The sequence below is a fragment of the Cyclospora cayetanensis genome, unplaced genomic scaffold (assembly GCF_002999335.1).
Source record: "Cyclospora cayetanensis isolate NF1_C8 unplaced genomic scaffold, CcayRef3 CcayRef3_contig_1, whole genome shotgun sequence".
Lineage (NCBI taxonomy): Eukaryota > Apicomplexa > Conoidasida > Eucoccidiorida > Eimeriidae > Cyclospora > Cyclospora cayetanensis.
This window is the reverse complement of record NW_020312036.1, coordinates 418,231-445,210: the sequence shown is the minus strand read 5'-3', so window position 1 is coordinate 445,210 and position 26,980 is coordinate 418,231. Positions and strand designations below refer to the sequence as shown.

General features: G+C 55.1%; 5 protein-coding genes across 5 annotated transcripts; 2 read left to right on the top strand and 3 right to left on the bottom strand.

Moving 5' to 3' along the window:
- Positions 1 to 567: 567 nt before the first annotated feature.
- LOC34620184 lies at positions 568 to 5,200 on the top strand. The gene is made up of 12 exons (XM_026336564.1): positions 568 to 734; positions 1,103 to 1,224; positions 1,372 to 1,447; positions 1,608 to 1,920; positions 2,236 to 2,636; positions 2,817 to 3,021; positions 3,238 to 3,373; positions 3,689 to 3,811; positions 4,000 to 4,116; positions 4,567 to 4,649; positions 4,822 to 4,883; positions 5,068 to 5,200. The coding sequence occupies exons 1-12, from the start codon at positions 568 to 570 to the stop codon at positions 5,198 to 5,200; spliced, it is 1,938 nt and encodes a 645-aa protein (XP_026192349.1).
- A 4,469-nt stretch (positions 5,201 to 9,669) lies between these two features.
- LOC113147613 (serum response factor homolog A-like) lies at positions 9,670 to 10,053 on the top strand (the record flags this gene model as incomplete). Its single annotated transcript, XM_026338763.1, has 1 exon — positions 9,670 to 10,053. A coding segment is annotated over exon 1 (384 nt), but the record flags the coding sequence as incomplete, so codon positions are not given.
- A 540-nt stretch (positions 10,054 to 10,593) lies between these two features.
- Positions 10,594 to 11,608, bottom strand: LOC113147590. The gene is made up of 2 exons (XM_026338671.1): positions 11,440 to 11,608; positions 10,594 to 10,925 (listed from the first exon to the last, which is right to left on the bottom strand). Exons 1-2 carry the CDS (start codon positions 11,606 to 11,608, stop codon positions 10,594 to 10,596), a joined length of 501 nt encoding a protein of 166 aa, XP_026194456.1.
- A 1,532-nt stretch (positions 11,609 to 13,140) lies between these two features.
- LOC34620188 lies at positions 13,141 to 17,690 on the bottom strand. The gene is made up of 11 exons (XM_026336556.1): positions 17,599 to 17,690; positions 16,759 to 16,880; positions 16,446 to 16,526; positions 16,151 to 16,210; positions 15,078 to 15,905; positions 14,564 to 14,950; positions 14,299 to 14,444; positions 13,894 to 14,071; positions 13,701 to 13,786; positions 13,465 to 13,563; positions 13,141 to 13,236 (listed from the first exon to the last, which is right to left on the bottom strand). The coding sequence occupies exons 1-11, from the start codon at positions 17,688 to 17,690 to the stop codon at positions 13,141 to 13,143; spliced, it is 2,175 nt and encodes a 724-aa protein (XP_026192341.1).
- Positions 17,691 to 19,363: 1,673 nt separating this feature from the next.
- LOC113147528 (AF4/FMR2 family member 4-like) lies at positions 19,364 to 24,489 on the bottom strand (the record flags this gene model as incomplete). Its single annotated transcript, XM_026338399.1, has 9 exons — positions 23,878 to 24,489; positions 23,312 to 23,673; positions 22,530 to 23,125; positions 21,953 to 22,399; positions 21,695 to 21,757; positions 21,118 to 21,190; positions 20,823 to 20,915; positions 20,195 to 20,512; positions 19,364 to 19,385 (listed from the first exon to the last, which is right to left on the bottom strand). Coding segments are annotated over exons 1-9 (2,586 nt in total), but the record flags the coding sequence as incomplete, so codon positions are not given.
- Between the last annotated feature and the right edge of the window lie 2,491 nt (positions 24,490 to 26,980).

The following is a 26,980-nucleotide window of genomic DNA, read 5'->3' as shown; positions in this document are numbered from 1 at the left end:
AGAGCACGGAACCCCTGCCTCTTCTGCCAAGCAACCAGTACACAGTGAGGCATTAAAAAGATTCGGTTAAAAAGCAAGAAGTGTTAGAATGTCAAATGGGGGCAGAAAGAAAAGTTTCAGCCTCCAGGATTCCCGCCGCAATACCACCCACTACCAGGGGACGATGCGCAGGGGCCCCATAGCCGACGACGTCGCTTCTCCCTTGGGGCCTCCTGAGGCCAGCTACTGAGTTTGCATTTCCGCATCCAGTGTACAGAAAGGTACTTCGCAACAACAGAAGAATTGTCTCCGTTTTACCGGATAGACCTCTCCTTCCCCAAGGGCGGCCTTGAACGCGACAAGGTCCCGAGAAATCCAGCACTGCGCATGCAGCCGCGCACAAATGGCTAGGAGGCGGTACTTGAGAGGCCATGCTTAGAGACTTGACGGCGTAGAAAGAAGGGAACCGAGACAGGAGTCGCCAGTCAACAGGGAAGGAGGAAGCGGGGGGAGCGACTATTTCCCACCCTCGCTCGCAGGAGGTAATGGGCTCCACGAGGCACACGTCCACCTTTTCAGCGGCCTCCAATGCCGCGCTCAAGCAGAGGCACTGCACCTTTTCAAGAGGCGCTTCGGGCTGGTGACGCCCTTAGGGCCGCGCAACAGTTTCCTGGAGCCTTCCAAAGCTACACGGCAGCGGTAGCCGCAGCGGCAGCCGCAAGAAACAGGCACAAGTTGGCAGAAGCTCTCTGTAGGTACGTCGAATGCAGGTTCAGGAAAGGGTCAATTTTCTAGCTTTACGCATTTATTTTTTCTCCTCGACCTTCGGGGGCCTAGCGAATGACGCAGATTTGCCTTCCTCTATGCAGATTTCTCTTGGTTCCTCCATGGAAGACGCTTCCAAGGACGTATAGGCGCTCTACAGGGCTTTCTAGCGATGCAGCATTTGCAGTAGAGGGTAGTAGGAGTACTGCTGATAGCAGCAGTAACGAGTGATAGCAGCAGTGAAAAGAGTGAGAGCAGCAGTAAATAAAGGGAGCAGCAGTAAATAGAGTGGTAGCAACAACAGAAAGCCATGGAGTGTGGACGTTGCACACGTGTTGTGTCGCGGGCTCTCTTTCAGGTCTGCTGTTTGCTGCTTAGACGCTGCTGGCGATCTCGAAGGTGGCGCAACAGTTCTCTCCTTCCTGAGAAGAAGAAGAAGCTCACCAGCACGAGCGGCAGGTGAGGCAACAGCCGCAGCCTGTGGCAGAAGAAGCAGCAGCAGCAGCATAAGACACCTCCGCAGCCGCACAGCGCCCCCCCCTAGGCCTTGGAGCCAAAGTGCAGCTCCCATAGCCGCAGCACGCGCAGTAGCAAAAGCAGCTTTTGCTGATTCGCCAGAAAAGGCAGCACGGGGGAATCCACAAAGGCTGCTGGTGGAAGCTCTTAGATTTGCTTCTAGGGCCCTGCGCTTCAAACCTCACAGGTGAAGAGCTTCTGCGTATTCGGATCGAAAACTTCTGCTGCTGCAATGACTATATATCTATATATATATATATATCTATATATATAAATATATATATTATGTATATGTATGCGTTATTCGAAGCACGGCACTTGCGGCTGCTGCGGCTTTCCTGTCGCAGCGTTCTGAGCTTGCACGCAGCAGCGCAAGCAGCTCTATTGCTGCAGCTACCAGGGCTGGCGGCCTCTTTAGCGGCCCTTCAGCTGCGGCACCTGCGGCAGCCAAGCCTCTCGAGGGTTTGCCATGGACTGAACCAGCAGCAGCAGAAGCAGCAGCAGCAGCAGAAGCAACAGCAGCAGCAGCAGAAGCAGCAGCAGCAGAAGCAACAGCAGCAGCAGCAGAAGCAGCAGCAGCAGCAGAATCAGCAGCAGCAGGGAGTCAGCTGTTTAGTGAATTCCTTCACGCTGGACTGTGTGAATCCTGATGTGGCATTGGCAGCCCTGCAGGGGCCTACTTACAAGTGGTGTCGACGCCTGCCTGCTGGCTTACTGATGCTCCTTCGCCAGCACAAACATGAGCAGCAACAGCAGCACGAGGGGGGGGTATTGGTATCACAGCAGCAAGGAGAAACGCAGCAGGAACCCGTGAAGCACTCTGATGCAGGCAACCGTCGGCGGAGGGACGTGTGGCTGCTGCAACAAGCGCTGCGAGTAGCTGCAGTCCTTGCGGCAGCAGCGCCAACAACAGCAGCAGCAACAACAGCAGCAGTAGAGGCTTTAAGCCAAGGGGAGGCTTTGACCAACCAGGAGACTGCTGTGCAGGTGATGCGTTGTCTGGCACTGCAGCAGCTTATGCGCGCATGTACGAATAGTAGGGCGCGTTGCCTGGGAACTGTCTCTGCAGGCCTTCGGCTGGAGGCCGCTCTAAGGCTAACCTGTTGCCACGGAAGCGCTGGGGAGATGATGAGTCAGTGCTCAAGAGGAAGCTTTGCGATGCTTTTATCCCCATGGTGGAGGCGTACAGCCCTCTGTGAGGCCGGGCTGCTTTTGAGCAGTGCTGCCTGTTGTGCATTGACGAGGGCAGCAGATCTTGAAGCTGCGTTGTTGCAGGCAAGCCCCGCTGTATCGCATTTGATTTTGTTGATGGCGTTTTCTGATGCTGATGCTGCCGAGATTTATTTCTGGGCTTTGCTCGCTCATGGGAATGGGAAGCTCCTTCATCGCGACGGGGTATCTCTTGTGCTCGTGCAGGCGCTAACGTCCATGGAGGCGGCCCTCAGCGAGCTTCATCAGGAAGAACCCACAAGCAGCAGCAGCAGCAGCAGCAGCGGGAAGAAGAAGAGCAGCTGTACAAGTCCTCCGGACGTTCTTGCTACCCCTACCTGGCAAAGCAGCTCTATTAGCACCAAGAGCACACTCAGAAATCTCTGCATGGCTGTGCAGAGATCTCTAAAGGAGGCCCTAGAGCACACCGAGAGGCGCCTGACAGCAGCAAGCGCTGCTTCTGCTTCTTCCGGACTCAGTTCGGCGTCTTTCTTTGCTGCGTCAGAGGCCTGGCGTGCGCGGTGTCTGGTGGCCCTTGGAGATCTCTCAGGAGTAAGTAGTTTCTGCGCGTGCCGTTGTTGCTGTTGCGGCTTCGGCTCTGCAGCACTGCACGTTCTGAGGATGGCTTACACAGCCATCCTCGGCGCAGGTAGAAGCTGGAGAAAGAAAGATAGAGAGAGAAAGATAGAGATAGGCAGACAGACAGAAAGAGAGACAGACGGAGAGACAGACAGAGAAAGAGGCCCTCTTTGCGTGTGCGAGTTGCAGGCCCTGGAGGCTGCCTCGGCGGCTGTGTCGCATGATATCTGGGCAACTGCGGGGAGCCTAGAGAAAGGGCATACACTTTTCAGCGGGAGCAAGGCCTCCGGGGAATATTCCAGCACGCAGCCCTTCGGCCTACTCGGTAAGACGACACCTTGCAGACAGCCTTGAACACAGGAGCCGGAAGATTCTCGGAAAAGCCAAGGGACACAGAGCCGACGACTGGGAAGCCTTGAGGGAGACAGACAAACAGCAGCAGCAGTATTTGTTCGTGCAAGGAGATCTGCACAGAAGGGCAGGGGCTGCTTGACCAGGAACGCACGGTTGGCGCTAAATGATGGTGTGGCCTGGTGGACGGTCCTCGGTAGCGACACTCTGGGGAGCTCGAGAGAAGTGCAGACTTCATACTCCACACTGCCGTCTGCTGAAGTTTTTGTGTGAATACGTTGTTCTCCAGGGCCGTTTACAGCACTGCGACTACGAGCCTTGACCCTGTGGGGCCTTGGCTGTGCCGCGGAGGCTTCGATTTCCCTTCAGCTCTGCCGGAAGCTGGAAGAGGCTCTCTGGCTTGCGCATGCGCGTCCTTCTCAGCAGCAGGGGGAGAAGGAGAAGCAGATGAGGATGGCGAACTGTAAGGCTGCTGCCCCCCGTGTTAAGTTGAAAAAGGCGCTTCTAGGACACGCCTCTGTAACCTGAGCAAGTCTCTGCCCTCTTTCGCCTTGGGCTTTACGGCTAGGCGGGGCCTTGTGCGAGAGTGAGGCTGTGCAGCTTCTACTATGGCCAGCCGCTACCACCGTCGCACCCCCCAAGAACTTGAGCGTCTTCGTCTTCGTAGGGAAGTGCAGCGTGGGGCCCCTGTCACGCTGCATTTTTCGTGCGAGATCGGCAAGGGAATCTCCTGAGGAGATGGACCTAGCAGTCCTCGGCAAAAAGCCTCCAGAGAGGCGCTCGAGGATCTGCAAAAGTAAGCCTCATCAGTACTGCGTTCGCTCCAGTGTGTGGCACTCACAGCTACAGAACCTAAAGGACCAAGGGCCTCCACAGAACTGCTCACACGGTAGATAGCCCTGAGCGGAAGGCTCCCCACTAGAGGCACAGCTCTGCCTTTGGGGAGACGCATGGCGCCTACCCCGTACATTGGTGCCTTCTACTTACTCCTTGACGTGAGACAGTGGATGCAATTGCGTAGTATTTCTCGTTTCCTGCCGTTTTTCACTCTGTCCGTCGGACCCTAGCGACCCATAGGCGTGTGCCTCTAGCGGTGTCCCTACAGTTTCTCCCTCTCTCGCTTTGTGTAAATGCCAGCCTCTCTGTGGCGGAGTCGCTTTTATTCAGTGGCATTGGGGGGAGCGGGGGGAGGGCCCGCTGAATTCTGCGTAGCTATCTCTGCCGGCACTGCTGCTATGCCAAATTTTCAAGCGGGCTATTCAGAAATTTTTGGCGTGTAAAGAGGCTCACAAAAAGTGAGCCCGCCCTTCATAGAAGTTCTGCCGTGCAACGTTCTTTTAAAGGTTTCTTGTCCACGGGGAGACACTTAATTTGAAATGGGAGGCAAATTTTATCAAAGTCATGTAGTGCTTCTCAAAAGAGCTTTCACCTTCTCCTGCCCGCGCCCCTACAGAAATGGCTCCCGCCATGAAAAAGAGGCACAGGTACGGTGCATGTAGCTGCACTCTCGAAACATTTGAGCATTTAGGGCTGTTTGCACATAGCATCCAGCGCACGGGTACACAACATTGCACCGCCTTTTTATATCGGGCAAATACTGCTCTGCAACAAGAAGATATACGAAAATACACACTCACACACCCTGAATGCTGACATATCCTTGATCAGATATAACCAGTACATCAGAAAGTGCCTATATGTAGCATTGCGTGTTACACATGCTACGGGGGGAACCGGCCAAATAAGTTTATCTAGGGCTCTCTCGTCTCCCAATGCTAGCTTGGAACCAGGGTCCCAGTAAAGTGGACACGTAAATCATCTTCACCCCTTGTAGATGAAAGTCAGGTGTCTCGGGGGGCGAATTAACCGTATGATTCAAACTCTTCTACGTAATGTATGCAAAACAAAGGCGGGGCAAAGGTCCCTAAGAGCGACTAAAGGCACATTAATTCTCAGGTTCTTGCTGTTGAATTCACTCCTAGTATTGTTTCTGTATTTGCTTTTGCGTGTCCTGCGTCTACTGGGGAAGTTACGGGAACGGCTGGTGCTGGACTCTTTGCGCTAACCCGAATAGCAGGACCAGTGGTGCCAAAGGGGCACCTTTCATTAAATTCTCTAATGAATCGATTTTCAGTATTTCTTTAGGATATTAATAAACCGTTATAGGACAATAATTCGGGCATACTGGGAAAAACGAACCCCAGGAGGACATGCCAAAAGAGTGTTTACAGTTTGGGGTGATTCCCCCCTAGTGAAGGGTCGCTTACACCCTCCCACGGTTTGCTGCCGCAGCAAGCCGCGGAATATTCATATTTGGATGCTATATCTTATTATGGTGTGTCAGTCAAATGTGGTCATAAAGATTTCACTCTCTTTGCCCGAGCGGCCAGAACTTGGCGGAGGTATCCCGAACACCCCAAGAGAGGAAGCGCTTCCCAAGCGAACGCACATATTCCCTTGTCTTTGTATCTTTGATGAAACTTTTTGTCAGTTCGAACCTTGGTATTGACCTATACTGCATAGCCTTAACTGGGCCCCGTTTCGGATGTACCCCTTTGCCACCTGGTTTTTCCGTCACTTCTTCCGCCTTCCGTAAAGTGACCCCCTCCGTATCCCTCGGCTCTCGCTGCATGTTCTCAGACAAGCCTCAGCGCTTGAGCCACAAATCGAATCGAAGGCTTCGGCGCCTCACAGAGGAGCGGAGAGGCACCACTTTTTGTAGCAAACGCAGCACTTGCTGTCCAGCAGCTTCAGGAGGCTAGAGAAATCCCCAGCCCTAAGATAAGCACAAACACAGAGCCAAGAGCAGCAGCAGCCGCGCACAGGGAGCCTCAGAGCTATATCATGAGTTTCCCGGAGGCAGCGGACCATTCATTCCACCCCCTCATTCTTCGGCCCCCGTCAAGACACCCCCCCCCCGCTGCCGAGCAGCGGAGGATCTCAGTTGGCTGCCGCCTCTTTTCAAGTGTAGAGGACTCTTCTTGCATGCGCCTCCCCCCCGATGGAATTGGGGGCGCCGCTGGTCTCTGGGGCCCCCATGACTTGCCCATGCGCTCCTCGAAGGCAGCAGGGGCCCCCCTCATCCTCCTCTCGCCGCCGCCGTTTGCCGTTTGGGGGCCCCCCTCCGCTCCCACTTGTGAGGGCCCCTATCCGGGTAGGAGGCGCTCCTGCCTCGACGCGGAGTTCCCTGGGCGCCTACCCATAAATCCTCCCCCCGAGATCTTGAAAAACACGCTTTCCAGCACAGCCTTGCAAGGCCAGGAGGCCCCTTCCGACGGGCAGCCACGTCTAAGATCCAGCAACTGTCATTCGCTGCGCGGCACTTTCGAGCGAGACAGGTGGACAAAGGCGTCCTCCGAGCAGAAGGCATCCCACGGATCTTCCGCATCCCGAGAGGGATATAATGGGGGTGGAAAGAACGGCCTTTCCTTCCTCCGTTTCCCTGATGGCTGCCCTCCCTGTTGGGAAGGGGGGCACACAAGGCTACCAACGACTACCCAGGGGGCCCCCCCCCCTGCGCTGACATTGGCCAATACCTCTTCTCGCTCGCGCTGCGGCTTCGCACAGAATGCAGGCATGGGCGACACCCGCGAGAGTCAATTTTACTCTCCAAGAAGGGGCCCCCGACATCTACCCCACCGGGCAGTCGCCGTCGGCTTGCCAGAGGCCTTCCTCTCGGGTGGGGGCAGTCACAGCACAGACAGCAGTCTTCCCAAGAGCAGCAGCAATCTGAACCGTGACAGTAGAGCAAGTGCACCGAGCAGCTCTGTGCTGCAGCCGCCTTCACGAGGAGGGCGAATTCGCACCAACGCCAACTCCATGTGGCAGGGATTCCCCTCCCATCAAGGCCGTCGAGAGGCGTATGAACACTTGCAAGACCAGTTTCGCTACGAAAAGGTTCCCCGCCTTCCCCCCCACTCCTCGTTCGCAGAGGGTAAAAGAGTCTGGAAGGCTCATGAGGCCCCCCCTTGCAGGGCAGAGAGGCCGCAGGGGGCCCCCCGCTACGCATACAACGCTCCGACTTCGGCTCTTCCGCCAGGCAACACCTCCACCAAAAGCTGCAAGTCCAAAGATTTGAATTCATGGCCTTACAACGCCACGAGGGCAGCTCTCGCAAAGCGAAAATGCAGCGTCAGCAGCAGCAGCAGCATTAGCGGCATTGTTAGTAGCAGCAGCAGTGTCAGCAGCAGCAGCAGCAGCATTAGCGGCATTGTTAGTAGCAGCAAAAGCTCGACAATGCTGATGAATTCTCTCAAATCTGAGCACCCACCACCACCACCACCACCACCACCACCACCACCAAAGGAGACCGCTTCTTCAGCTGCTGCAGCTGCTGTAGCGGCAACAGCGGCTGCAGCAGCTGAAGAAGCGACCCCAGCAGCAGTCGCAGTAGAAGCAGCAGCTGCTCGAGCACCGCATGCTTCAGTCGAGCTGGCAAATGCAACAACAGCTCCCTTCAGGCAAAAGCTGCATCAGCAAACAGCAAACACACCGCGCCAGCAGCAGTTTCAGGCCGAGCAGCAGCTACAGCGGGGCAAAAAACAGCCGCAGGACCAAAGCATGCAGCAGCAGCAGCAGCAGCAGCAGCAGCACCCTCCCCATCGAAAACGTGAATCAATGGAGACACAAAAACAGCAGCAGAAGACGGACGTCGAGCAGCAAACGATGCAGGAAGGGCTTTTCCAAACGCAGCAGCTACAGAACAAGTTGCTCGAGCATCATACTCAACAAGACGCAGCACATGAGGTGCGTGAAGTTCAGCAACAGCAGCAGCAGCACGAGGAAGCAGCAGCTGAGCAGACAGCGCAGCAGGAAGGGTTGCAGCCTCGGCATCGGCCACAAAAGCCGAGTCAGCAGGAGCACGTGGAGGGGACTCAGGATTGCCTGGAATTTTACTACCACCCCCAGCATTTAACCCGGCTGCAAAACGAGCAGCAGCAGCAAACTCAGAGCAAGGCGCAGCAGGCACAAGAGGAGTACCTCAAAGCTCCGCAGGAGGAGCAGCAAAGCCAGCAGCAGCAAGAACAGCCACAGGAGATCCTGTCAAAACTGCTCCGTACATCTGACCTTTGCAATGAGGAGGCCACGCAAGGGCCTGGTATTGTAGGTGTAAAGCTGCAAGAAAAGGTACAGACACCTTGCTGTAGCAGCATCGAAACCACTGAGCAACTCAGAGCTGCTTCGAAGGCACCCGCCATCAGCAGCTCCCCCAAATTCCCAAGACGTCAACTCCCTCGGCAGCCGCAAAGGCCACTGGTGCAGAAAGACATCTGTAAGCTTCGAAAAGCGCCTCAGCGACGATCCCAGAACGCCATGCAGCCACCCCAGCTGGTGCTGCAGCAGCACCGTCGCGTAAAAATGCTTTCGGATCAAAAGTTGCGGAGAGAGCAGAAGCAGCAAGGACGTCAGTGGCTCAAACAGGAAACGATGCAACAACCAGAAGGCAAAGACCTCCAGCTGCTCCTTTCCCAGCAACAACAGCAGCAGCAGATGGCGATGGATTTGCAGCAAGAGGGTCCTTGTGGCTTCAACGTGCCTGTGCAACAGCAGCAGAAGCCGCCGGTGCAGTTACACCCGCCACATGCGCATGCGGGGCAGAAACACCAACAGCAAGCGTCCGTACAGTCGGGCTATGAAGAAGGGCTTGGAGGAAGTGTTTCTCAGCCTGTTGCCTGTGCTGCTTCTCATGTGACGACAACAAGGGGTACCCTTAACGGCTGCTGCAACCATCTCTTCCTCCCAGCATCTGATGCTGCGGATCTTATTATTGCTACGATGTATCCGTACGAGGCTCCAGCAGCAGCGTTCGCTCCTGCGGCCGCCTCTGAAGTCGATCCAAGGGCCTTTTATCCTTCTCCGCAGCAAATGCTGGAGAGTAATCCTCTAGCGCTCCCTCCGCCGCAGCAGGAGCAAAGTCTGCCTAAGCAGATGCGCACGCAGCAGCAGCCACTTTACAGCGAGAAAGAAGCGCAGCAGCAGGTGCACACGCAGCAGCAGCCACTTTGCAGCGAGAAAGAAGCGCAGCAGCAGCGCATGCTGCACCCGTTGGGGTCGGTGTCTGCAGCAGGCATGCAGCAGCAAGGAGTACTTGGGGCAAAACAAGGCCATGCACTGCTGCTGACGTTCCCTCTGCATGCGCATCACACAGAGGCCCCTGCAGAACCGGCGGCTGCGACGCGTGGCTTTGCCGCTGCTCATCACGCCGCAGAAAATTCCAGGAGCACCCGTGACGGGAGAGGAGATACTCTTTGCAGCACTCGAGGGAGCTCCATGCAACAGCAGAAGCAGTTCTTGCTGCAGCAGGAGCAGCAGCGAAAGCAGCTCCAGCACCTGCTGCAGCAGCAGCAGGAGCAGCAGCGTCTGCTGCAGCTGGCCGTGGAGAGACTCGAACAGCTACGGAAGGAGGAAGACAGAGACAACAGACTGCACCGCATGGAAGCCTGCAAGCACCCCCGGCAGCAGCAGCGCGTGCTGGCACTGCTGCAGCAAAACTCCCTCCGCATGCACAAAGAGAGGAAGCTGCTGATGCAGCAGCTACAGCAGCAACTCGACAGCTACCAAGCCCAGCGTCAACAGCTCCAGCAGCTGCAGCACCAGTACCTGCAGCAGGAAGATTATCAACGCTCTCTCCAGCGGCAGGCGCTGCAGCAGCAACAGGAACAACAAAAGCCGCCGTGGCACTAGCAGCCGCCACCGCTTATGTGCAAGCAGTGCCGTAGGAATAGGCCCCCATGGACTGCTCCTGGAAGATCCTTCAAGGGGCCCCTGCTGAGAACCCCGTCGGAATTTCCCGCTGCCTGAGGGCTGTTTCACTGTTCGCCTTCGTGACTTTCTCTTGAAAGCACGAGCCGCTACTTATATCTAAAAACTTAATTCGTATATCCCCCCAAAGCTCTGTCAGGCTGGTTGTTTGCAGTTGGACCGCCCCACAGACGGCCGGCGGTGGAAGCGCTTTTTAGTGGTGGCCAGCATTCTCACAAAAAAAGCGTGCGCTGCATGCAGCGACGAAGGGAGGACGCAGCCCGAATAAACGCACACGGAGCAGATGATGTGAGCGTGTGGGTATACGTGTCTGTACAAGCTCTGTGGCTTCATTTGCATGCGATTCTTATCGGGTGCCGGTGCATCGTATGTTCGACACGCGCTTTTGCATGCAGTACGGCTGCCTGCATATGCACTTGCATGCAACAGGGCCTAGACGCCTTTGGGGAAAACGGGGGGCGTGGGGTCGGTGCCTCCGATTTTGCGCTTGCCGTGAGGATTCGGATATCCCGTTCTCCTCTTGGTGAGTCGGGGAATCCCCACGAGGGTGGAGGGCCCCTTCTTCAGATAGTTAGGGTTCTCGTTGTGGTAAACAAAGCCTGTCTTGTTGGCGGAGAGGAGGCAGAAGGGGTTGCTGCTGCGCTTTACAGGGCGCACAATTGGCAAGGCCGTCGCGAAGAAGAAACGGGAGGAATCGGGAGACAAAAACTTGCTGCTGCCCCCTGTTAGAGATATGTCCTGAAGGTACTGCAGTTTTTCGCTACCTGAGACGGAAGTTTTCACAGGTGTTAAGCCGACTTTTGTACAGGAAACGGCACCCGTAGGTACACTGGAGGAGGGAGGCATAGCGATCAGTATACAAAAAATATATGTATGTTCATCCACATGTGAAAACGCTATACACGAGCCAAGCAGACAGCATCGAAAAGATAGGTGCGATTTCCTTGGGGGCATGGAAAGAAGGCCGAAAAACGAAGGGGAGATACGCACACAGGAGGGGGGAAATGAGGAGGCAAGCAATACGGCAAGGGGAGGCAGAGTGCAGCAGTAGAAAAGAGAGACACCCCCAGATATACCCTGAAACTGCCTAGCAGACATCCACCCGAAGAGGCTGCAAAAAAGGTAACTCGAAGCGGCAGGCTTGCCATTACAGGTGCCCTACTGCTAAGGCCTATATACATACATATATGTATATGTATATATACATTTATATATCGATGTGTACACAGGTGAAAATAGCGACGTATAGGCGAAGAACGAAAAAAAATTTAAGCTCACCTTGCTGATGCTGCATAAGAGCCCGGACAGCCAGAGGGCCCATGTGTCGTTTGTAGTGCCACTCAAAGATCTCCCACTTCAGCTCCTTCATGAAGGGTTTGAAGCCGCTTCTGTCTAGATGCACACGCGACTTGACGTACTGGCCCTCCCTACGAAAGCGGAATGCCATTTTGGAGTGCGTGCCCTTCTTGTCCTTAGCCTCCTTGGGTGTCTTGCTGCTGCTGGCTTAACTGCGTACCCCGAAAAATTTTCCGAGTTGGCAAGGAAAGTGAGGCTGTTTTGTGTGAGAGCCTGAGCAAGGCTGTGCCAGTACACTGGGCAGGAGCAACGGCAGGCAGATGCGGCGAGGAAGGGTGTTTAGGCAGTGCCGGCAAGGAGTGCCTCAGAGGGGGAAAACACGTAGGAGCCTGGGCAGTGAGGGCGGGGAAGACGGTGGGGGAGAAACCCACGCAGCTACATGCTGCGCGCTTCATGCAGTGCCCTTTAAGGGCTGCAGCCGCAGCAGGAGAGCCCGTAGAGCCTCACCAGAGGGCCCTGGAGACTTCCTGGGGGCCCTCGTGAGGAGGGGAGGGGCCCCCCAGCAAGGCCTCTCTCGCAAGAGAGGCCCCACTCGGAGGCCTTTAAAGGTCGAGCCGCGCACACAGGAGCCTTTACGCGAATGCCAATTCGCGTAAAGGCAAACCCCTTTTGTGCTGACGGAGGGCAAGAGGTGGCGTAGGCAGCTGTCCAGAAAAAGCTGAGCCTTTAGGCGTCCTGAAGCCCTCCTAAAATGGCGAAGGCTGACAGAGCTCTGAAGGAAAATCTTTAGTTCTGAGATCGAATGCCTGGAGGGGCACCACCATCACCATAACTCCACCTGTAGGTATTACACGGGTGGACAGCTCAAGACTGGAGCCTAAGGGGCGGTAGAGATGCAGCCTTCATCATGCCTACCAGGCTGATGACCAACTTAGCAAGGGAGCAGAAAAACGAGAATCATTACCTCGAACCTTCAATCAGGGAACTCTCTCCGCGCTGCTCTGCGGTTTAGGGCTGCATGCGCCAAAGAGGCAGTCTTTAGAGAAGCTTACGCGATTTTGCCCGTTGCCTCGCCCTTCTTGCGGTATTCCTGCTGTCACCCGCCCTCTGAGATTTCTGTGGGGAGAGACTCATCTCCAGACACAATACAAACATATTATGAAAAGTTGTTGACTATCTGCCGAAAGAGCCTCCTCCCCTGCTTCCCGCCTTCCCATGCTGCTCAGAGTTCTTTAAAGGGGGCAAAAGGGACAGCCTGAGTGAGCGCTAGTTACTGCACCCTCCTCCGCGCAGTCCGAGTATTCAGAGGTAGTAGGACTCAGTATCCAGCACACACGCACGCAAAACTGCGTCATGTTGATCAGGGGAATGCTAATCTGCAGCAAATCCCATAGACCGAGGCAAATAATCAAGCGATTCAATACTATTTTTCAGTTACGTAAAACTGGTGTAGTAGGAAATGCCGAATTGTTTTCGTGTAGCCCTCCCACGTCGGTCCGTGGGTTGGGGGATTCCTGAAAAAGGCGTGCTCCGTTGCTGCATATTTAGATATCTGCACGCGAGGCCTACACCGCGAATCCAATTATCGTAAGATCAGCAACTGCTTTCTTAACGTAATAGCCAGCATTCTAGTCAGCGTGCACACCAGTTGCTCTTGGCTGCTACTGCGGGGGAGGACGCATGCTATTCAGGGTCCAACGTCACGGGCAATAAGCTCCTGAAACCTGGGGGCTTTTGCCAAACAGGGCAGTATTTGCAAGCCTGAGAAGCACTAATGCGCTTCTCAACACAGAAAAGATTCGCGCTTTTTCAGGCGTTTACGCCGTATGAGAGTGCACCGCTTTTGTTTGCTTGCACTACACATAGCTAAAAGCCTCCGGCAGACAGCAAACTAAGGGTCTTGATGCACCGAACTGAGCACCTTGTGGAAGGCTTCGTTGACGTGAGTTTCCTACCTGTTCAGCAGAAATCCTGGCAGACTTTCTTTTGGGACGAGTCAGTTCAGACGCCTGTACGGCCCTCATTTGTCGTGGCAGCACGACTGTCCGTCTCTCTATAATCAGACAAAGGAAGCTTTTCTGGCGAACCAGTTCCTGAGACAGAGACCTGCCAAAGCTCACAATATTATGTCCCAGGTTCCCAGGTGTCAACGGAGAGTGAGTACGAAGGAGAGTTGCGTCACGCATTCCCCGCCCTGGGGTACGCTGCCTCGGACCTTTCCCCACTATGTAAGGCTCCACTACGTATATATCTTCACAGGGAGACCCACTAAGCCTCAGAGCTGCCATAGAAGCGCTCTGAACATCCACGGCCAGTTCCACAAGATAACCTTTGACCCACAGACACTCTACATTGAACCTTCTCACAGTGAACCAACTCGATGCTGCAGCCGTTCAGGTGAACGAGTGCCAAGCCAAGTAATAGTTAGTGCGCTACTTATTTTCCAGCAAATACAAGCAGTGTACTGGAAGGTGCCGGGGGCTGTACAGAGACGTCCCTGCTCGGCACGAACCTGGGGAAGTGACTTCCCCCCTTCTTTCAATGCCAGTCGCCCCCTTGCTTTCACTGCCGGGGGTCGAGCCGTTTTCGGCGCACTCCGCGCATGCAGTGGAGTCTCCTGTAAATAGCGGGCGGGGCACTTTCCTTCGCGGTGCTCATAACAACTTAGATTTAGTCAAGGGCCGACCGTGTCATTTGGTGGTTCGTACGTCCCGCGGTGTTGCAGAGGGGGGAAGTCTCACACACAAAGTACAACATGGCTATCTTTTGTTGCCAGCCAGCTACCTGCTGCTGCTTGCGAACTCTACCAGTGCTCAGAGGGTGCCTCAGCATTTTAATTACCTTCCTCTCCGTCTCCGTAAGATCTGGGATAGGGGCCGCTTTGGGACGACACCGTTTTGTAGGCTGCATCTCGTGGCATAACCAGGGTCCATTCGCATAACTGGGGGTAAAGAAAAGAGCAGAACTATCACGAGCAGGGCCTGCCACTAAAGGCACTTCTCAGATTGTCATCAAAGCAACTGCATTCTTGCCACCAGCTTGACAAACCCATTTGAGTACTGAGAGCTGTTTTGGCAGCTGCGGTTTAATGATCACCCCCTGTTGCGTTGTCGTGAAGGCTTAGCCAGCATGTACCTCTCTGCTCCTATTCTGCCTCTCCTTCCCTCTCTCCACGTGTCTGTCTGTGTCTCTTTCGGTCTCTGTATGTGCCTTTTTCTACCAGTCAGTCTGACTGTCTCTCTCGCTCTCCCTCGATGTGTTTTGGCCCTTATTTCTATGCACAAGCCCCTTTTGCCCCCCCTCTCTCTATTTCTATCTGCTTGCTTGCGAAGTCTTCCACTACTCTCCTGCAACAGTGGACTTTCCGTGCACTGGACCTCCGTTGCTGCTGGCCCGAGTGTCTCTGCACTTAGACTGGAATCTACACCCCTCAAGCCTGCCACCACGATGCCCCGCACAGCCTGCTGGGAAGCTCCCAAAGCAGAAAGCCTTCCTGAAAAGAAGTACAATGAGCACCAGGGAGACCACAGCCCCTGGAAAACGACGCCCACGCACCCTTTTTAGGGACCCCACAGCAACAAACAAGACACAGGGGCTTCAGCCACGTCGGCGATGAGCACCCTGATGCCTGCTGACACCAGTGCTGCCACCTGCATGCGGAGCAGCGGCAGCAGCCGGTCTAGGCCTTTCTTCCTCAACGGAGAAGCCCCCAGTTACGAACTGCAGCAGTACAATGACGGGGAGCACCCACCAGTACCGCTGCAGCAGGGACGGTTGTTGTTGCTGCTGCTCCTGCTGCTGATTCTGCTCATGCTGCTGCGGCCCATGCGGCGAGGCGGGAGCTTGTTGCGGTGTCGCAGCGGCGGGAAGAAGAACTGCAGCTTGGGGGTCCTTCGGGGGAGTCGCTAGCAGCAAAGCGGGCTTGGAGGCATGACAGGAGACGTAATAGCGCGTAGACTCCTGCGATTTCTGCTGTTGTCGCTTCACTATCTCGGTTGCGGCGGCAGCATGCAGCAGAGTCACTCCAATGGGGTGCAGCAGCAAACTCCCCAAATGGATCTGAAGGGAAAAAGGGGAAGAAGCGCTGTCTGCACATGGTGACACCTCTGCATGCGGTTCGTGCGGCTGCTGCTCTTGTTGGTGCTGCTGCTGCTGCAGCAGTAGAGACAAGGGCATGGTGCTGAGTACAGGCGGTCGCCCCTGCTCAGACTCAACCTTCAGTGAAAGAGCGGGAAAGACTTCTTCCTGCTCCAGACGATGTTGCTGATGCTGCTGCGCCTCAAGCAAGGCCGCCGAAAAGGGCTCGTCATCGAAAGAGGCCCACTCGGCTGCAGGTTCTCCTGTTTTGGTCGTTCTGAGTGTAATCGTGCCGAAGGCTGTCCACTCGCTCGCGCTGCTGCTCCCGCTACCCCTTCCGGGATTCCAAGGATCGAGAATGCGAAAGGAGACTCTCAGGGGTCTCGAAGAGGGTGCCTTCCCACGCACATGAGCGAGTTGCAGGAAAAACGACAGCCCGAGGAGCAGCGGCAGCAGCAGCAGCCGCAGCCGTCGCTGCGGTCCCACACGCCACACCATGAGTCTCCTGCAGCTGCTAATGCGGTTCCTAAGGTTCTTGCTGTGGGTGGCTTGTGCCGGTGTTTCAAGAGCGCTGGTGTCTAGACACTGCTGGTGTATGTAGTGGCGGCGTTATTACGCTGTACGGCCGCAGCAGCAACAGCTTCAAGTGCGGCCGCCGCGGCCGCTGTTGCCTGCGCTCGCAGCAATTGTGTTTCAAAGCATGACAATTGTTTCTTTTGAGGGTAACTGCTGCTAGTGGGCTACTCCAGGGGGCGGCTGAAGGTGTTCACAGGCTGGGGCTTTGTGGAAGCGGAGGAGGGCCTGGAGGTGGTAGTAGCGTCATCGGCAGCAGCAACAAGAGGCCAGCTTCTCTGATGTATACTTTTTGCTCTAATTTTAGTGAAAACGTACTTTGTGCTGCAGGCATAGACCATCCGTACAGGCGGCTGACCGCCTCGTCGTGCCGTGTCTTGAGGCCCCTGTTGGTGTTAGCGGTACCGCTGCAGCAGCTCCTATAGCCCGAAAAACACGCGCCTGTTAGACAAGTTATAGCGATTGAGCAGCGGTGTGTCGTGCTGTCGAGAAGACCGGTTTGCCTGGGGCTGCAGTAGAAGTCTTTGAAGGCGCATGTGTGCTTCCAAGTGTACTGCCTGCATCATGCTAGGGTAGCCTTCAGCCCGACACTTACCACTAAGCTAGTCACACTGGACCCAGAATGAGTCCGAAATCGACTTATTGGTTTACCAGGTCGTGTACCACATTGCTCAAGAGTGCTGCTACGTCGAAACGGAAAGTGGTGAGGCGGCGTGCAGTCGCGCCAGACGCTGTCAGAGCCACTAGCTCTGAATGCTGGGAAATCTTCACAACTGAAGGCACGCGCACCCTAGACGGCCTGCTCCCCTGTTGTGGAAACCTTGAGGAGGGCCACTGGCAAGCGAAGAAAAACCTTTTTTTGAGAAACACCTGATGACTTTCTGTAAGGCTCGTATTACGAAATATATGCAACAGCTGTTTCCCCAGGGGAAACTATAAGGTAGGCTTACAGACTGACTAGTTGCACTGGCCAACGTAACGCTACACCTAAGGTTACCGAAGTGATAGTACACGGATCTCCAGACTCAATACGAACTTCATCGAAATTGAGCACCTTTTACAATTATGAGCTTGCTTCCTCCCCATTCACCGGGCCCTGGACACTCAGGGGTCCAACGTAAGACCAAAGTGAGGGCAGGCCAAAGGCTACGCTGCCCACGGCTTTGCTCGTTTTAAACTGTCACAACACCGTATTCACACCTAGTTGCACAGAGCACTCTATAGCCCATAGGCAAATGAACATCATTCTTGCCTGCTTGTGCTAACGGAAATGATAGCCAAATAGATGTCTTAAGCAGCCAAATTACGTAGTCCAGCCTCGGCATACTCTTGTTCACCTATAGCCACTGCGGTATCAAATGTGCCCCAGTGCAGCTTCGCCCTCCAGAGGGCAGTTTAACCAGCAAGCCTACGGTAGCAGGCTGGGTATCGTTAGTGTTAACAGATAGATATCAAAAAGCAGTCAACACAGCAGTGAGAGCTCTGTTCTACCATTCGCCATCCCAAGGTGTCTGCTGCCTATGGATCCCTGGCTGCGGCTCATTTCTGCCTTTCCGCACTGGCGGCTGCCTGCTTCCGCTCATTGTTATTGCGTGGCACCAGGTGTCTTGCATGTTTATCTCTCCCTTTATTGCAAACAGTGAATGCTGAGCCTATCCCTGTCCTTCTATTGCCTCTTTGTACTTGATCTCCTAAGGGACTCTACACTTCGGCGGTGCGCTGTACGTACATCCCAAATGCTTGGTTAACCGGAGTCCCTCTGCCTGCGTCAAAGGAGAGAAGGCTACGCCTTATGTTGTTCCCCAACTAGTCGTTTGCTCCTCGTATGGCCATTCTCATCGGGGACCCAAATATACACACCCGCGAAGGAGTATGGCGTGGTGACGCAGCTAGCCACCGGACCAGCTAGCTAGCAAGCTAGCCGCTTCTACAGGAATAGATGACTCAAAAGAAGGCGCCAAGTCGCCTTTCGTATCTCGCCCAGCTCGCCAACTATGCCACTGAGAGCTATTTACACATGCCCCGCTAGCTATCCTTCGAGGAGTTAGCTAGCTGGCGGGGCGCTTCCGCAAGAGCTCTTCGATCTTACGGGCGTCCTGCGTGAATAAAAGCAGCATAGAGCGAAACCCCGATAGAAAGCAACACGAAACAAAGCAGGGAAAGAGGCAGAAGTACCAGCACCAACGGAAACAGTGCACACAAGACCACCAAAAGTATGCGCTGTAACGAGCCTGAGAGACGCGATATGCGTATGAGCACCGCGAGCAGCAAGACTCAAAGCAGCAGTGGCAGCGACAACAGCGACTCACCGCTTGGGGACTAATGCGCTGCAGCAGAAGCAGCAGCTCTGCCCTGTCCGTTTCGTCCGTGAGGTCTGCCCCTAGGGTAATGCAGCTGCTAGCGAGCAAAGACAGTCCCTGCTGCTGCTGCTGCTCTTGCTGCTGCTGCAGCAACAGCAGCCACTTGACTGGCAGCAGTCGTACAAACCCGTGAATTGCCAGCAGACCCTTTCGCTGCGGCAGCAGTGGCAGGAGCGGCTGCAGCCGCAACTCGAAGAGGTGCTGTAGCAATAGCAAAAGCGAGACAGCAGGCGCAGCAGCAGCAGAGGCAGACAGAAGCAGGAGAAACGCCAACGAATTAAATTCATCCTCAGCTGACTGCTGCCGCGAAGAGGCTACGCGAGGAAAGTGAAGCTCTGTACGGCATTCAAACAGCAAACATGAGCTAAATATGCAGGTGGGGGTGTGGTTATTAGCCGTAAATCTTGGGGGCTGGAGGCAAGCACTTTCGGCTTAGGACTTACATGCATGACGATATGCAGCATGAGCTTCTCACTGAGGATGCCTTCGAAGAACGCAGCGACCCCAACTGCCTTCAGTGTACGGTGCACATACACCTCAGTGGCAGCTGCAGCAGCAAGCCGCTGCTGCCGTTGCTGCTCTGCTTCAGGGCCTCCGGTCTGCTGTTGCTGCTGCTGGTGCAGCAGCTGCACCGCGCGCTTCACGCAATGCACAGGCAACTGGCTTTCTATGGTGCTAATGAGTGAAGAAACAAAGAGTTGCAACATCTTTGTGACTGCTGCCTCTGTTGGGGGCCCCCGGAAAAGCAGCATTTCTTGCAGGAGCGCAGCCGCAGCAGCAGCAGCAGCAAAGCTGCAGCAATCCATCTGCTGGAGGGCATGCAGCGCTCGAGGGAACACGACGTCCTTGACAACGTGCAGCAGCAGATCCGAGAAAGCAGCAGCCACCTCGCTGCTGCTGTTGCTGCTGCTGCTGCTGCTGAAGGCTTCCATCTCCTGGCAGAAGGCAAAGATATCCTTGATGAAATCAAAGTCAGCGACGTCAGGGCCGTCCCTGATGATTCTCCCGCTGACGATGGAGCAACTCCGTAACAGCCCGCTTCCGCTGTCCATTGCGCCTGAGGCAGCAGCAGCAGCAGCTGCTTGCTTCTCGTCTGCAGCAGCACCCCTGCCAGCGTTGCTTGACTTTTCTGAGTTCCCACCCCCTGCGTTCTTGACGCCTTCTTCTTGCTCAGAGGGCTCAGTCGCAGCGTCCTGCTCCCGCTGTTGCCGCTGCTTAAGCCACTCGACGGCCGCTGCAGCAGCAGCGGGTGTGCTGGAGGCGAAGGTTGTCTCCATGGGGAACCACCAGAGCAGCTCCCACGCGGAAACCGTCTCCACGCTCTGCTTGAGCTGCTGCACCAGTGGGAGCTGCTGATGAAGCGCAGCCATGTCATCCTGGCAGCTGCGGCAGACTGCAGCGAACTCCTCCACGATACGGCGCGCCTGCAGCAGCAAGAGCAGCAACGCACAGTTGTGGCGGGGCATAGGAGTCGAATTCGGAAGGCCTTTGTATATAAGGAGGGAGAAAATAAAGGGGGCCAGAGCGATTGGCGAAAAGAGGGCGAGGACGAGACTCCCGACAGGGAAGAAGCGAGCTGCAGAGCGATGCACGCTAAAAGGAGAGCAAAGCTATGAACAGAGACAGGGATGGCAAAGAGGCCATAAGAACGCACCTCCTTGTACTCTGGACGCACATCCTCAAAGATTTCAGCTGCCGCATGCAAAAACTGCCGCTGCGTTTTGTGCCTGCGTGTGCTGCTGGAAGTGCTGGTGCTGCCGGGAGGGCCCTCCTCATCGCTCGTGAAAACTGCACTGTCGAAGACTTCACCCCAGCATTCGCAGCATCCCAGAGCTGCACCATCCACTTCCCCCCCGTCCACAGCACTACCTTCTCCCGAGGCTGTCATTGCGGACGAGGCTGCTGCTGTCATTGCGGCCGTTCGAGCTGCCGTTAGCGCTTCTATTGCCTTTGGGGAAGCCGGGTGGGGAGCTCCCCGCAGCTGCTTCAGCACCTTCCCCAGAGGCTGCTGCTGCTGTTGCTGCTGCTTCAGCCTCGCTCCATACCTGCGCGCATGCTTGCCAGACATGTACGTCCATCCATCGGACAAACTCCTTGCAGCGCAGCCCTTCTTCCTCCACATTCCTGCGGCTGCGCGGGAGTGCAAAGCACGTCGATGCTGCTTTTTCACGCCGCATACATCCATCGCGGAGTTCCCCCCTTCCCTGCTCCCTAAATCGTCTCGTGTCTTTTCGGCAGAAGGGGGGGAGGGAGGGGGAACGAGAAGTCAGGAAGCACGCAACAGTGCGCGGAGCTCCCTGCGGACAGTTCTGAATAGGGGGCAATCGAAGCGGCGGCTTGGGTTCACTCATTTACCTCCTTCTCTTCTTTTGAAGACTGAGACTGCGGCCAAATTCATCGATGCGCTCCGGCAGGAGAGGCCCTATGTCGGCTAAGCGGCGTTGCGTTCTGCACAAAATCCCCCAACCCCTCCAAGCGGAGTCTCAAAACAAGAACCTTCCTCATGCTTGGGAAGGCAGCGTAGTGTCGGCAGCAGACGCATGCATCGGAAGACTCAACACGTCGGGCGTGAGGCCTCGCCAAGGTACATAAACTGCCAGAAAAAAGGGAGGCTGAACACAGAGAACAAGGAGCATAAAGACAACCTTACGTCCTATCAGCGTCAGCAGCCTCGAGCTCCTGCAAAGCCTCCACAGCCATCTTTACGGCGGGTTTCTTCTCATCTGCACACAAACAAACACACACAAACAAACACACACACATACATACGCATACATATACACACATACATACATATACACACATACATACATATACACACATACATACATATACACATACACAGACATACACACGCACACAAACACATACACACATACACATACATATACAGACATACACACATAGACATACACAGACATATACACAAACACATACACACATACACACGTACACATACATACACATACACAAACACACACACACACACAGACAGACATACATTCAGACACACAGAGACAGACACACATACATACACAGACATACACACACATATATACACACACAAATACACACAGATACATACACACACACAAATACACACATATACATACACAGACATACACACCCGTAGAGCACAGCTCCACCATGGCAATAAACAGTCTCCCCTTAGCCTTGAGTTCGAAGGGCAATCAAGCAGCTCGCACGCGCGCAAAGCTAGTGCTTACGAATACAGCCGCTGAGATCCTCTACAAACATCAAAAACTCCTGCAGACGCTGAAGACGCCGTTCCGTTTCTGTGCACAGATGCAGCAAAACTCCAAACAGGCAACTCATCATTCCTTCGCATAGGAGAAAACACGCACATACAAAGAGGAGTGTGCATGCAAGCCAAGCGTAAGGCCACTTCAAGGAAACCCTGGAGATGGATTGCTGCTTACTCAGCTGTTTGACTTCGAGAGCAGCTAATTTTGTTGCCGTTGCCTTTTTGTAATGCACTTGTTGTTGTTGTTGCTGCTGCTTCTGCTCTTGTTCATCTGCCTGGAGCTCTGCCTGCTCCTCAATCCACTTGACTGCAGCGGCTGCTTGCTGCTCTGCAGTGCTGTTGGTGCTGCTGCTGCCTGTCACCTTCTCTCCGGTCCAAAGCTGTGCGAAACAGGTTGCTGCAGTGTGTGTCGTTGCTGCTGCAGTTGCTGCTGCGGAACGCTCTGGCTCCGCTGCAGCGCGAATCAGGTTGCTGCTACTGCTGCTGCTGCTGCATTCATCCTCACCAGGGGCAGCTGCTGCTGCTGCAACGTGCTGCTGCCCCACAATGCTGCTGAACGAATTGAGGACGAGCTGCTGCTGCTGCTGCTGCTGCTCTAACTCCATCTGCTGGCGCTGCCGTCGCTCAAGTTTTTGTTGCTGCAGAAGCAGCTGCTTCCTCCCAGCCCCTGTACAAAGCAACATCTCAGCAGCAGATGCGTAGAGCGTTAGCCACTGCCACTGTCGCTGCATGCGAAGACTACTTGGTCTGCGGCAGCGAGAAGAGCTTCATTAGTAATTGTCGCACAACATACACACCTTTCATGATCTGCTCCCTCTCCCACGCCTCGAGAGCCGACTGCTCTTCCGCATCCGCGGAGAGCTGCTGCAGAAGGGGAACCCCCCTCAGCTGCAGCATGGCCTCCCTAGCCAGCCAACTGCTGCTGCTGCTCGAGCTGCTGCTATTACTGCTGCTGCTGCCTCCCTTCGCCGTATGCTCGTCGTCTTCAGTGTACTCCCCAAAACAAGAGACACCCGCTGCCGCTGCGGACTTCCCTCCAGTGCTGCTGTTGTTGGTAAAATCTGCAACACGAGCTTGCTGACGTGATCGCCGCGCAACTTGCGCGAGGGCAGCAAACGGCAGCTCCCCCCCATCGTCTGCCGCCTCACCAGCAGCAGCAGCAACAACAGCAGCCGCAGATGTCTTCTCCTCAAGCTCAACCATGGAAAAGATTCTCGAACCAACACTCAAAGCGCTCCCTTCCCCTGCCCGTAGAGGCACTTCTCTTGCTGCCCCAATCTTTCCAGTAGTAACTGCAGAATCTGCCCCTTTTAGCGTTGAACGGCGGCTATTGCTGCTGCTGCTACTGCTGCTGCTGCTATTGCTGCTGCTGCTATTGCTGCTGCTGCTATTACTGCTGCTGCTCATGCGCTGACCGTCAGCTGCGTTCCGGGAGCTGCAAAAATACCAACATAAAGCTCGCAAAACAAAACGTTCAGCCACAGCGCCCTCCAGCAGCAGCAGCTGCCCGATCAGTTGCTCAAGTGCAGAACGTGATTTATGGGGGGAGGGGTTGGTTGATGCATGCAGGCTGTCTTACACGAACTCGTGACGCCTGCTGCTCTCTTTGCAACTGCTGCTACCGAGCTTGCTGCTGCCGCTTGCATGCGTGGCTTTGAGGACGATTCCAACGCTTCCTAGCGGGTTAACAACGAGTAGTGATTTGTCGCTTGCGGCTTTGTTGTTGCTACTACTACTACTACTGCTGCTGCTACTACTGCTGCTGCTGCCATCCCTGCTATCTCTACCATCTCTACTGCCACTACGGCGGCTGCTGTTGCTGTCCTTGCTGCCTTCCTTGCTTCGTCCTTTGTGGCTGCTGCTGCTGCTGTGTTTTGCAGGCTTGCTGCTCGGCAACTGCTCTTCCAAAGACTCCCGCACAGCCGCTGCAGCCCCTCGTTGCTGCTGCTGCTGCTGCAAAAACACACGAAACACACGCGCTTGAATACTCTTAGCGGGAGGAGTAGCAAGGGGGGAGGGGAGGCCAGGGAGGGAAGGGAAGACTACGAGGTTGCTGAACAGAGGAGAGACGAGACAAGAGCTGACCTGTGCGCTCTTGTCTCGTCTCTTTGCCAGCTACATTTAAAATGATAGGATTCAGCTCACCGAGTGTGACGTATCCTCATCAATAAAGCCGAAGCTAAGACGCTGTGCCCTTGTTGCCGCTGCTGCTGCCTGCTGCTGCTGAAGCAGCAGCTGCTGCTGCTGTTGTTGCTGTACGAAAACTCGGCTGCTGCCGACAGCACATGCACCAGCAGCCAGGAGCTTTTTCTTCGGCTGGTAATGCTGCTGCTGCTGCTGCTGCCAGCGGTGCTGCTGCGAGTCGAGCTGCTGTTGTTGCTGCTGCAGAAAATGCTGCCGAGGATCACCCTCGTTGTCCAACTCCCTGAGGGCGTCTTGAAAGGAGGCATCTACCAGCTGCAGTTCGGCAGGAAGTGCGGCAGCTACTGCAGCCGCTGCTGCATGAGACTTTGCCGCAGTTATGGCAGCGCTTCGCCTTATTGAGTCTGCTGTTTGCACCGTTGCTGCTGCTGAGTGTGGCGAAGGCAAAACAGCAGCAGCCGCAGCTGCGGCTCTCAAGGCTGCTGCGCGCGATTGCTGCTGCAGCTGCACAGTCTGCTCGTTCTCTTCGCGCGCAGTTTCCTGCTCATCGTCACTGCTCTCCGTCTTGGCCTTCCGTGCTTGTTTCACAATGCCACGGCGCGCAAAGAGCGCCATTCTCTGTGCTGTAGTGGTGGAAGCAGACGAAATGCTGCAGAGTGCCGAAGTTTGCCGCTTCCTGCTAGGGGCCGCTCCAATGCCCACTGGGGGGGGGGCGTTAGAACTCCCGTGTTTGCATGAGGCTGAGGAGAGCTCTTGCTTGCTGGCTTGCCTGCTTGCTGCTCTTGCTTGCTTGCTGCTCTTCGTGCTGCCTCTCCCTCTCCTTTCTGCTGTCAATAGCGTTCCGCTGTTGTTGATGGTGACGGTGGTGTTGCTGCTGCTGCTGCCGCTGCCGCTGTTGGCGGTGTGGCCAAGCAGCAGCAGGAGAAAAACTGCACCAGCCGATCTGCAGTAATAACTCAAAAGCCGTGAATTTCGTATAAAAAGTGCAGCTTTAACGTGGCAGCGTTCGGCCTCCGTGTGGCGGCTACTGCTGTGGCTACTGCATGCATGGCCTCGTCAGCCCAGCGCCTTGTGCTGAGTGACAAGGCCTCTAGGACTGCGTGGAGTTCTTTTAGACATTGAAAGTAATTTAGAGAGTGTAGAGGGAACTGGGAGAAGAACGATTGTGCAGCAGTTCAGCATCGATATACTGCCCTATCCCGCCGAAAAGGAAAGCCGATCGGGGTGACCTGGCTTGTACTTACGTCTGGCCTTCGTCAACGGCACGGGGTATTACAGCGTGGGGAGTGTAAAGAAGATTCGTTCTCAAAATAGAAGGTCCCTCCCAGGTGCCGCTCAACCCTCGAAGCTCTTTTTCAGGACCAACGGCAACACTTACACGAGCATCAAAGCGCCAGGCATGCCTTGCCAGCCTTGGCCCCTTTTCCGCCTCCGACAGCGAGTATCGACAGATATCGCGGCAGCAGCAAGACCAGCGCATTTCAACAGCAACAACAGTAGCACAGCTCCTCCAGGAAGAGGAGCCTTAGCAGGCAGCTGCTGCTTCAGATTGCATGGTTCTCCGATGCCATAGCAATGTACATCATCGACACACTGCGTACTCCCCTCTGATTTCAGGAGGGCCATGAGGCAGTCACAGCAGCAGCAGCAGCAGTCGCTGCTGCAGCAGGCCGTGAGGGATATTCATCTGGCGGAGTTTGTTGCCGTGGATTTAGGTTCGTTTTAAAGCATCCCTCAGAGAGATCGGGGTAGAAGATGTGGCGATATAAGGCATGCACTGCGTGCAACGTCTGCGTTCAAGGGGCCTCTCTCGCACGTCGAGTGCTTTTTCCGTGTATAGCTCTGCGCGGCCATCATGGCAGAGGGCTAGATTGCTAAGGAAACGCGGCAAAGACAGAAAAGGGGGAAGAAGGGGGGGAGAGGGGCTTTGGTATTCCTCGCGCGTAGAATCGCCGACAGGAAGCAGGCGGACAGGTCTGGCGGCCTGGGGAATTTTTTCAAGCAACTGTAACAATCGAAACTGCACACATAGGGTGTACTTGTGTGCGTTGATGTACATGCACCGTATCTCTCTGCAGAATTCACGGGTTTACTGCTCGGCGCACGGCCCAGGCTGCAGTCTATGGAGCAGTATTTTGCGGAATGCCAAAAGGCTGTGGGAGAGTTTCTTGCGCGTGAGTATCTCTTTTACGTACACACCGCGCAGAAAACTCAGGTCTTGCGGTCGCCATAACGATCGATAAGGGACTTTTAAAAATCGAAGCGCGTATCGGTGCCGCTTGAAGCGTTGGGGCACACCTATCAGCAAGTACATATGGTTTGTGATGCAGCCCAAATTGGCATATGCTGTGTGCGTCGAAATTCGACAAATGCCAAGCAATGGATTCTCCATCCGTACACCTTCGATGCACATCCCCGCGTGCGCCTCCCGTTCTCTGTAGTAGTCCTCCTTCACTCGATAAGAAGCCCTAACATTCAGAAAATCCGCGTGAAGAATAGGAACACGCCCCTTTGAACGGGGGAAAGAATTCCGCACACGCGTCTATATACAAGCAGGGGCACAATAATAATACAGCCCTATCGGAGCCAGCCGACCAGCATAAGCAACAAAAACGGCCTGTCTCAGTTGCGCTGCGTTGTGCCTTCAGCGGGGCCGCAGCGTCTTTTCAGTAGATTTGAAAGCCTTGCGCTTTCTTCAACGAAACGGTTTTGATTTCAACAAGTGGCTAGCCAACGGGTAAGCACGACGAGAACCCTTGCGCCGTTGTGTTGAGACAGCAGATGTTTCTCGCTCTTAGAAAGAATGTGTTGTGTGCGTCGATGCTTCGAGACTGATGGGCGCGGCTTTTCATGCGGATGCAGACTGGACTATGAGCGGCTTTGCGATGTGCAGCAGCAGCAGCAGCAGGAAGATGCCCTTGAAGCCCTTCACGCGCAGCTAAGACAACGGCAACCTAACCAGCCTACAGAACAGGAGCCGTCCACGGGAGGAGGCGAGCGCAGTAAGCATCTTAAGGGGGGGCTAAACGGAGTGGAAGATGACCACACCAAGAGCAGTGATGACGAAAACATGGGGAAACGCAGCGGGGAGCGAAGTCGTGCAGCA